Genomic DNA, 10,826 nt, shown 5'->3' with positions numbered 1-10,826 from the left:
ATAAATAAAAACCCTCATCACCCTTACCCTGTGGGCGTCCCTGTAATTTGTGGTCAATAATCGTCGGAGGAAATGATCCAGACTTCTCAAAGATGGTCTTCACTCCTAATGTGCAGTAGAGAAGTGTGAAAGAACATATACGTCTACCCTAATGGATGAATATCCAAATTTGTTCAACAATGTCAGTTTTAGGATCTTACAAAGCACAGCGCATGTTGACCTTGTTGCAACTTCAGCCTCTAGCTATACCAACACACATCAATGTGGTATATACGTTTGAATCCTCTATGGTGCATGCACTACTAGTGTTGGATTTAGCATTTTCAAAAACTGGCAAACTCAAGCAATGTTGAGACGAATTTTTTTCTTATTACTCATCATTTCTGATGCCATTATTAATTTGATTTTGAAGATTCCCTCCCTGTAGCATTGCAACTCCTTTCCCCAAAAAAAAAAAAAAATCCTTCCCAAAAAGAAGATCTAAAAAGAAAAAATGCCAATACAGATTAAGAACATGAGCATCAGTAGTGAAAGGAATGGAATCTCTTCCCCGCAGGTGATGCAAAAAGATTTCTTTTTGCTGCTGATTTTTGTTCCTACTTGTTTCAAATGCCCAGGAAAATTCCAAAAACCGATTAGTAAGTTCATATAAATCAGTTCTAAAGAAAGGCTTTTTGACTTTCAGAACCTAACGATTACAAACAACTAAAAATTTCAGATGGGTTTGTTTTAAGGTGTCAATTCGTTTGGTTTCGGTAATTCGGGATAGTACCAACTTTGAATACCGAAAATCATAACTGTACCATAACGAATTTAGACTGTATGGTATGGTTTCGGTATTTCAAAAAACGGTTCGGTACGGTTTTAGTATTAAATCAGTGCGAAAAAATGGTTTAAACAGGGTATTTAGTGGGTACAATTTTGATATGAACGAACCCATGCCACTTTTGTTATTAGTTCATTAAGATCCTAATGAAATTGTGATCAAACAATCGATAGAACATGATATTAACAGAAACAAAACAAGTAAATTCCAAGAAGAGGAGTAAAAGATGAAACAAAAAACTGAAACAGGGAATTAGGGATAAGGTAAAGGTAAAGTGCTTTAATTGTAAAATTATATTTATATTCCTTAATTTGATACAATACTAATTTGATATGATTTCGATACATACCGTATTGTATTTTTATAATACAGTACGGTGCAGTTTTAGACAGTAACTTCGGTATGGTTAAACGGTTTCGGTACGCAATTGACACCCTTAGTCTGTTTTAAAAAAAATATTCCCTTTTCCTATGATTGTTGTTTTGTTTGATCGTTTGTTCTATTTTGTCAAGAAAATTATTGGTATCGACAGCACATTATATCGATTTGGATCACTACATATTGGTTTAACTGGATATATTCATATATTTTCTTCATTTAAAAAAAAAAATCTTTTAACCTGAAAACATAAGAATCTACTTGGAAGATAGTGTGGGAGACTATTTGTATGACAAAAATATAAGACTAAATGACCCACACGCTTAAATTTTAGGTATATAATGACAAAAAGAGTGCTAGATAAATCTGTATAAAAAAAAATCAAATTTTATTTCTGTGAAAGCCTTTTACATTGGATTCATCATTTCTTAAGAAAAAATTTTGAGAGGCAAAGAGATTATTTATGAACGGTGTTGATACTCTCCTCACATATATATATTTTTTAATTATAAATATAGTTGCCCTTCTGTGGAGTGTTTCTATATGAACAAAATTTTCTGTTACCAGACTTTTGCCAGCACTTCTTTTGTTCTTTCTCTCTCTCTCTCTCTCTTTGTGCAGTTCTTGGTTTCATTCGATTGGAGCTGGAGATGCATGAGCTGTGTGATCTCAAAATCCATGTTAATGGAGAGTGCACTTTGTTTCTACATGAGGTAATCTTGCATTACAGTTCTGTCCTCTACCAGTGTTTCTTATTCTATGGTAACATCAGCTCCTGTTGTCTTAAAAATTTCTGCAGAGAGTCATTTCAAAATTCTCAGGAAGTTTGAAGAAGATGATAAAGCAAGAAAAGAGGAAAACCCAGATCAGAATCTTAGAAATTGAGGTTGGAGATTTCCCTGGAGGCCCAAATGGATTTGAACTGGTCTCGAGATTTTGCTACAGCAATGGAAGGATCAGAATAACCCCTTCAAATGTTTCTCTGCTTCATTGTTGTTCGATTTTTCTTCAAATGACAGAGGATGTCTCAACCTGCAACCTTTTACAACAAACAGAAATGTTTCTTGAAGGGCTATTCTACTGGTCATGGAATGATTTGTTGATTTGCCTAAAGAGCTGTGAGTCACTCTTCTGCTATGCAGATTCATCTGGTCTTCTTGAAAAGCTTATATGTTCGGTTCTAGCTAAAATTACCCAGAACTCAGATTTAAACCTCATTGCTTCTTCATCTTCTTCTTCATCATCTCCTGAAACAACATCTGGGTTTAGATTCTCTCCATCAGTAAAAACTACCCCCGAATCCAGTAAGCCATGTTCTTCAAGCAGGGCCTGGTGGTATGATGATCTAACAATTTTACCCCCAAACATGATAGAAAAGGTTATCAGGACCATGGATGCCTATGGAACAGAAAACGACAGCTTAATCCTCACCAAATTCCTCTTACACTATCTCAAAACTGCTATTCGGATCAAACGTCATATAGGGTCCAAGTCTGATTATGTTGGGCTTGCAGAAACTGCTGTTTATGGTGTGGTTTTAATGGGGAAAACCAATTTTTCCTGCAGACGGCTGTTTTGGGTATTGAGAGTAGTTTCTGGTTTTGGTTTGAGCAGAGAACACAGAGGTCAGCTTGAAGGATTGATTGGCGGGATGCTTGATCAAGCAACACTGGATGATTTGCTGGTTTCTGGTCATGGTGGAGGCGTTTATGATGTTAATTTGGTTTTAAGATTAGTTAGGGTTTTTGTCAGTGATGTTGCTGTGACACTACAGAGGATGAAGAAGGTCGGCAAATTAATTGACAAGTACATGAGAGAAATCTCTCCTGATCATAACCTCAAGATTACAAAGTTTCTTGCCATTGCAGAGAGCTTGCCAGATTCTGCCAGGGAATGCTTCGATGGGGTCTACAGAGCAATTGACATCTATCTTGAGGTAAACATCACAAACCCACTATTTTTCTTATCTCATTCTCAGAGATAGCAATTGACGTATATCTTTTCTCCTGAAAATTTCTTTCCTGATTAAATTGTTAGAATGGATGATTTGTGCAGTCTCACCCAACACTTTCTTCTGAAGAAAGATCAAGACTATGTAGATGCCTGAACTATGAAAAGCTTACACTAGGAGCCAGTAAAGATCTGGCAAAGAACCCTAGAATACCCCCAGAAATCACCATTGAAGCACTCATTGCTCAACAATCCAAGGTCCAAAGTGATGTTACTGACATTGACATTCCAAGCTCAAGCAAAACTCAGTTGGATTTGGATCATGGGTCTGATGAAGATGAAAGATATTCAGAAGAGGGTGAAGAGATAAGATTGAATTTGCAGAAGATGCAATATAGAGTAGTAAAGTTGGAGAAGGTTTGTGAGGAGATGAAGAATCAGATGACAAAGATGGTGAAGCCTAAATTCCTGGGAACTCCTACTCCTAATAATAAAGCTGTGTCACGATTATGTTGAGACACTTCATTTGATCAAAATTGTGAAAACATTGTAATTTTTTTTTTTTTTTTTGTGGGTTTTGAAATAAAGATGTAGTTTGAAGGGCTCCATTGTAAGAAACAGTAAGCATTGGGAAACAATTACAGGTAAACTGTATAGTTAATTAAAGTTTCTTTGAAGTTCCTTTTGGATTTACTAAAAAAAGCCTGTCCATGAAGATAATGGGTTGGCTGGATTCCCTGTAAATAATGTGTGGTGGACTGACAGAATAGTGAAACATGAGGGACCAGATCAGGAAGGAATAGGAAAAGAAGAACTGAAATGACTTAAATGTCTTGGAAAAGTTGTTTCCTTCCTTTTGCAATAAATGCCATTTAGAACAGCACAGGGGCCTATATGGATTCAGTGCCAATTCTTTTCCCACCCCACCAGCAGGTCCTAGCTGTTTTTTTTGAAGAACTAAACTAATTCTGCAATAAGAGCTTTAATCCTTTGAAAATACCAACCCTTTAAATTTTATATTGAGACACAAAACAACTTTTTCCAGGAGAGATACACACAAGAAAGTGCTTGTGTAGACACATTTCATGGTAGCAAATTAATCTCTCTCTCCTCTATATTTTTTTTCCATATTTTTTACTTTCCTCTCAAAATATTCATCTTTGATTCTTTCCAATACAGGAGCGGTTATCTTTTCTTTTCTTCTACTAGTTTTATCCATTTTTTTATTCCCTACTGTTCTAGGTATTCGAGTATCATTTCCCTTATATCATTGTAAGATTAACTTAGATGCATCTTATGAAGTGGACACTAGGGTAGTAGGCATGGCTTGATCATACAACTCCGCAGGCAATCCTTGTTTAGCCATCTCATAACCTAGTAAAGCTCAGTTAGCATTAGCAGCGAAGACATTTGCTTTGCGATTGGCCATGCTACATCCATTAAGTGAATGCACGGAGGTATGGACAATGCACCCTTTGAATCTGACTCAACCTGAAGAGCATGTAATCTCCCTTAGGAAATCAACCCTATTATCATAGACATTCAAAAACTAAGTTTAAACTTTGAATCATGCAATTTCCCTTTAGGTTTATTAATCCAACATCAAATCTCCTTAGATTCAGTCTCTTTATAACATTGTTTTCTTGATCAGTCACTTCAAATAAATTGGCTATATGCCTCAAAAAAATGTGTAGGACAAGTTGAAAAAGTAGGTCATAAATAAAACAAAATAAAGCCAATCAAATATGTCTCATCAACCAACCCAATTAATTGTGGTGGCATTGTCACTGGTTTCATTAATTGCTTTCACCAAAAGGGGCAGGAAAAGCAAAAGAAACATAAAAAAGAAATATTTTAAAATGGTGATTGCTGTGACTCTTTTGAGTCCTACCTTGAAGTCAATCAAAAATCAGTATATGCAATTTGCAAGCAGCTTTCGACTGATACAACAATATTAATTACATTCCTTTTGGGAGCCCACAAAAGGATTTGGGGATCAGTTTTCGACTTCCTTTTGTTAATTGTTTTTAGGTAAAACTTGCTTTTGTCAATTAATGCATATTTTAGGTTTCAGTGCCCTTTTCTAGAATCTATAAGAAAGCAAGTAAGAGTGTACAAAAGTTTTCAGCCCAAAAAAAGAGAGTAGGAGAGTGATCATTTTACTCCCACTATGTTTAATCCATTAGAATTTTAAACAAGAACAGTAGAGAACAAGTTTCAATATTATAGAGAAAACAGTTTTTGATTTGCTAATAACAGAGAGAGCCAAAAAAAGAATCTAAGGGAGGAAATGATTTTCAACATAGCAAAAGGTTCTCTGATTTGTGCAAGAGAAGAAAAGAAAGAAAAAAACAGAGAATATTAAGGGAAGAGAGATAAAAAGCATTACAGCATCACAACTAGAACTAAGGTTGCAGTTCTAATTGTTTAACCAACCAAAAACAAAGTATAGTTTATGACCCATTAGTCATGAGAACTTATTGAATGATTAGATAAGTGTGAGTGTAGTGTGTTTTGATTCTTTATTTAAAAACAAAAGGGAAAGTAGAGATTGATGTTTGCTTATGTGGTGCATGTATTAGGGTTAGGACCAATAGAAGGGTTGGCTTGTGCCATTTCTAATTTGTCCATGAGATAAAAGAAAAGAAAAGAAAATATCGAGGAAATAAACAAGTAGAAAGCACTAAAATATCCTAATTAAATTAATTATTATAGAAGTATGGTATTCTTGGTATGTCTGGTTGTTTGGTGCACCAGCATGAGGACGGCTAAAAGCAAGAATTGTGGTTTTGCCTTTTCTAATTTCTCAATAAGATATAAAGGAAAGAGCATATTAAAGAAAGACCATCAATTTCACTACTATTCTACTCTCTCGAGGCCAATGTTAAATCCCATCTCCGCCCTTGAATACAAGTCTGGTATCCCTGGTTTTTTATTTAATTAAAGGAATAAAATTGATGTCAGATTATAATGTGCATGAACCAATGCAAGTACTAATAAAAACACACATAATGATAAGATTTTCTTCTTTTTTTAAATTTCTTTAGGAGTTAAACAAAATTCATGTGATTTCCATGCAACTAGTTGGTTTTTTTTTTCATTTAAATTAGTGAAGATTCCTTTGGTGAGGGTGAGGGTTCAAATGAGATTATATCTATTTTCATGTATTCGATTTGCCACTTGCAATAAGGGATTAGTATTTAATGAGTTCATATGATGATAATGACAAAAATAATAATTTGATTCCATGATTCTTATATACTTTTAATATTAAAATTCAATTGGACAAGTGAAACAGGACAAATGGACTCCTTGGTCTGCTTATTAGCATAACTTTTATCTAGGGTTGTCTCTCCTAGATGACTAGGACCACCAACTGGTCCATTTTGTCAGATTTTTAATGGTAGCTGACTAGCTGTTTTGTTAGTGTTAGAGAACCTTTTAAACCCAAGAGATTTTTTTCTTTCTGTTTTTCCCCCTCAAATGAGAAAATAAAAGCCTTCATTACTTAATCACTTGTATAAAGTTCAGTAAGATTTACATTGTTGGTGTTGGTGATTTTTTAATCACTTGTGGGTGTTGTATGTCTGTTTTCCTATGTGGGTGTTGGTGATTTTTTAGTGTTTTTGTTCTAAGAATTTTGTAGACGTTATCCATTTTGAGCTTGACCCAACCCTTACCTTGGCTGACCCTGTCTATTGCATGTATGACAGTTTGGTCTTTTTCCGCTCTTTCGTTCGGTTCGAACCTTGTGTACTCATGCAGGTGTGTTTGTATTTTTTTAAGTTCTCTGAATAAAATGTTGTTAAAAAAAAAAAAATCTACATTGTTCCATGGGATATTCTTACAAGTTGTTTAGAATACTCTAATACTCTTTTTAAGTCAGATTACAAAACCACTTATAAATTGACTTGACCTGACTTATGATTCTATCAAAAGCAGCAACTATCAATTCTATCCACAATATCCATCAAAATATATGAGCTAGAGAGTGTTTCTTGATTTGGGTAAAAGATCAATTCATAACACCAAATTGCTTTGATCAGACACCAAACCTAATTGAATGCAGTTAACAAAGCTTCCAAAAAATTGTCAAAGACAATCCACCCAATGCAAATAACTTGGAAAGAGTCTTCAAAGAGAAAAACCCAGGGGTTATGTTTACTGAATCACAGGGAGCAAATTTGGTTATTATGATCTACACCTGATTTGACCTGCTTTGAGCATGAATATGGTATCTCTACCCAAAATTTTGGTTTTAAGGGTAAAGTCAGAAACCAGCTCAAGGTGATCTCGATTAGGATTAAGGGGGCTCGACTTTAGTGTTGGGCAATTGGTGTGCAACACTGAGTTGCCTACGATTGCGATTCGAAGTTACCCCTTTTTTTTAGTTAAAGTTGGCGTAGTTCAAAAAGTTAAAAAAGAAAAGAAAAGTTGTTGGAATCTTAACCACCACTTTGAACCTTCACCATTTGCAACTCAGTATTGCGTTAAGGTTAAGGCTAGGTCAGACCTTTGTCTAGCCTGGCCTTTATTGTTCTAAGGTCAAGACGAAAGTAAGGAATATGATTAAATGTCTTAGGACAAATTACATATAGACTCCCCCTAAAGAATGGGGTTAAAGTGATGTCACCACTAAATAAAACTTCATAAGTCCATTTTACCCTACTTTGTTCAGTCATTTTTCATAATATCAATTTTAATTCCAGTATTAAATGACTAAAATGCCCATAAAAACTATTAAATAAGTGGGTGACGGGATTTTCTCTTCACCCATCTCTTTGCTTAATCCTCAGAAATTACCCACCGGCTCCACTCTACTGAAAACCACCGTCATATAAACAAATTTCTAGTAAGGGGCTCATGGATGATTTCTGGCAGGATTAAAAAAAGAGATGGGTAAAGTGGAAATCTCTTTTCCCACTTTTTTTAGTAAATTTTTAAGGCATTTAATCATTTAGTATTAGAATTAAAATTACTATTATGAAAAAGGCCGGGACAAAGTAGGGTAAAATTGAACTTGTGAAAGTTTTATTCAGCGGTGACATCACTTAACCCCATTCTTCACAGCAATGGGACATTGATTTTTTTTTTCTCAAAGATAGTAGATGTAATTGATGGCACATCCATGGAATCTATATGTAATTTGCCCAATCTTTTTAAGCTGATCAGATTTAGAATCAGAATTTTCTAAAACCAACCCAACTCTGTTCTAAGAGCTGAAGCTTTTCCTTCCAAATCCAAGGAAAATGATTTCTGAATAGAAGCTGCTACCACTGGTTTTCCTTCCTCATTTCTAATAATAATTCCCATTCCTCCTTTCTTCTCCTTTTCCCTCCATGAACCATCAACATTCATTTCTACTAGATATTCTGTTATCTAAAATGCCCTCTCTAGAATTCTATTTCCTTGGTTACTTGCATGATAGCAAGAACATACACTTGGTTAAGTGACTATGCACCATGAACCTTCACAAACGAATAAAGAAATAAGGCTTATCAAGTTTCTCATTCCTTCTTCCCCAACTGTGTAATTTGCTTCTTACAATGGGCAAAAGGTTTTCATACATGGTTTGTAATCATGTCTATGAGAATTTACGATCTTGTATTATAGTCATGACCATCTAACGGTCAAAAAGCACGATCATACACCAAGCACGGTCCCGTATATGAAACCTTGCTCCCTTACCATTATCATTACAAGTTTACCCTTTTACCCATTTTCTCAGCATTACTTTCGTATCGGAACAAATCCCCCGACATATCCCAAAAGACAGTTTCTTGTATTCAAAACCGTACGAAAGCATCTATTGACGCCGTCTGACGAACGGTCCAAACTATCCGTCAACGTTACCGTTACCGTCTCCAACTCGTTAACTGCCTTCTCCAGCTTCTCTTTCTTTAATTCACCCACTTTCCCTCCAACCACGTCATCGATGACGTCACACACGTTCTGCACACGCGCGTCCACGTCAGCCACATCTTCCGCGAACGGTCGCCTCTCGATGGCCTTAGAAACCGTCGAAGTCAATTCATTGAATGAGTCAGCCCACGAGAACTCGGCAGGGACTCGGAGTTGAATCGTCTCCGGCGACTGAGTCAACGCCGCAACCATAACTGCCCCAACAAGAACTGTCACCGCTCCGACGGCGTAGATCGTGCGATCGACGAGCTTACCGACGGTCTTGATCTTGCCAAGCGGCGGATTCTTGAGACTACGAGCCAGATCTCGGACCAAAGCTCCCGGATTCTGAGATCTGCGATTTGCGTAAACCTGCGAGTGATTCTTCCAATCGGAAAGTGAATCCTTCGCCCGACACAGCTCGTCCGACGCCGGAACCTGATTTCTTCGCAAACGTTGGATCTCTAAAACGATCAGAAGCCGACTTTGCCTTAGCCGTTCGATCTCCAAAACGATCGAGTTACAAAGATCCAAGAGCTTGATGCTATCATCCAAGTATAAAGCGATTGAATTCTCAGAACTCGATTGTTTCAGATCGGAGATCAAGGTTTCTGCTTCGGCGTGGACGAAAGAGAGGAAATCGATAGCCAGAGAGAGCCAGGAGAGATTGATCGACGGTGGATTTAGGGTCTTGAGACGATGAAGGAGTTTCTCATCGAAGGATTGAGAGATGAAGTCGAGATTCTTAGTCGACGGCGGCGGAATTCGTTTGCCGGTGGAGCAGCGGGGAGAAATAGAGGGGATACGACGTACGTATTCCGTTAGAAACATTTTCCGGCGAATTTTACAGTCACCGAGAAAAAAAGGCGGAAGAGAAAGTTGCCTTTCGCTTTGGAGAAAACGAAAACGAGCCTCTCAAGCGATTTGTTTCGCTTGTTTTATTGGAGAGCGAGAGAGTGTTTCGCAGGAAGCTGCGTCTTTGCGCGTATCACGCCCGAAATCCTACCCAAAAAAAAAGCGTATCACGCCCGAAATGGTCATTCCAAAAAAGTAGCGTGTGAGTGTAAGCGTGTAACTCGTGTTTGAGCAGGAAAGCATAATTACTGAAATACCTTTCCAAGTATTTCGAATTTGCCACCCTGTACCATTGTACCCTATATAGTAAAGAAATGTTTTAAGGAACCACACATGGTGGTGGGACCCGCTTGTCAATATTAAATAAAAAAACAGAGAAAAAAATTTCGGTGGGTCTCATGTTAGCCCCTCACCCCTACTATGATTCTAAAGAAAACACATTGTTCTCTCCCGGACAGAGAGCTGATTGAGACTCGAGTTCAGATCCTCTCATTTAAGCCGCTCATCAGTCTTGTCCGTCCGGCTGTTGGATGGGCGACACGTGGATAGAAAGGATGGCTACTATCATATGAAAATGAATCATATCTTTTTGAAAACCTTTGCATCCAACAGTTTGACAATTTTTATCTCTATTTTTTTTTCTCTTTTCATTTTTATTAATAGGCGGATCCCACCGCCATGTGAGCCCCCACACCTCTACTATTTGATTCAAAAGAAAACACATTGTTCTCTCCCTGACAGAGAGCTAATTGAGACTCGAGTTCAAATCCTGTCCATCTAAGCCTCTCATCAGTCTGGTCTGTCCGGCCGTTAGATGGGCGACGCATGGATATAAAGTCTGGCAACTGTCATATGAGAATGAATCATATATTTTGAAAACCTTTGTATCCAACAGTTGCCATCCTATCTATCTTGA

General features: G+C 37.0%; 2 protein-coding genes across 2 annotated transcripts; one reads left to right on the top strand and one right to left on the bottom strand.

Annotated features, from left to right (window-relative positions):
- The first annotated feature begins 1,745 nt into the window (after positions 1-1,745).
- Positions 1,746-4,194, top strand: LOC149000993 (Phototropic-responsive NPH3 family protein). Its single transcript, XM_089139462.1, has 3 exons — positions 1,746-1,917; positions 2,004-3,140; positions 3,260-4,194. The coding sequence occupies exons 1-3, from the start codon at positions 1,855-1,857 to the stop codon at positions 3,668-3,670; spliced, it is 1,611 nt and encodes a 536-aa protein (XP_088995588.1). The 5' UTR covers positions 1,746-1,854; the 3' UTR covers positions 3,671-4,194.
- Positions 4,195-8,884: 4,690 nt separating this feature from the next.
- Positions 8,885-9,886, bottom strand: LOC149000992 (UPF0496 protein 4-like). Its single transcript, XM_089139247.1, has one exon. The coding sequence runs from the start codon at positions 9,884-9,886 to the stop codon at positions 8,885-8,887; it is 1,002 nt and encodes a 333-aa protein (XP_088995373.1).
- Positions 9,887-10,826: the final 940 nt, after the last annotated feature.

The sequence above is a fragment of the Hakea prostrata genome, chromosome 11 (genome assembly GCF_041222555.1).
Source record: "Hakea prostrata isolate BN-2017 chromosome 11, UWA_Hpros_2, whole genome shotgun sequence".
Lineage (NCBI taxonomy): Eukaryota > Viridiplantae > Streptophyta > Magnoliopsida > Proteales > Proteaceae > Hakea > Hakea prostrata.
Note: the sequence above shows the minus strand (reverse complement) of the source record. Positions and strands in the feature narration are given on the sequence as shown.

Coding starts and splice junctions, on each gene's coding strand:
- LOC149000993 (XM_089139462.1), top strand. CDS start 1,855: ATGCATGAGCTGTGTGATCTCAAAATCCATGTTAATGGAGAGTGCACT. Junction 1,918..2,003: donor GCACTTTGTTTCTACATGAG/GTAATCTTGCAT, acceptor AAATTTCTGCAG/AGAGTCATTTCAAAATTCTC. Junction 3,141..3,259: donor CAATTGACATCTATCTTGAG/GTAAACATCACA, acceptor TGATTTGTGCAG/TCTCACCCAACACTTTCTTC.
- LOC149000992 (XM_089139247.1), bottom strand. CDS start 9,886: ATGTTTCTAACGGAATACGTACGTCGTATCCCCTCTATTTCTCCCCGC.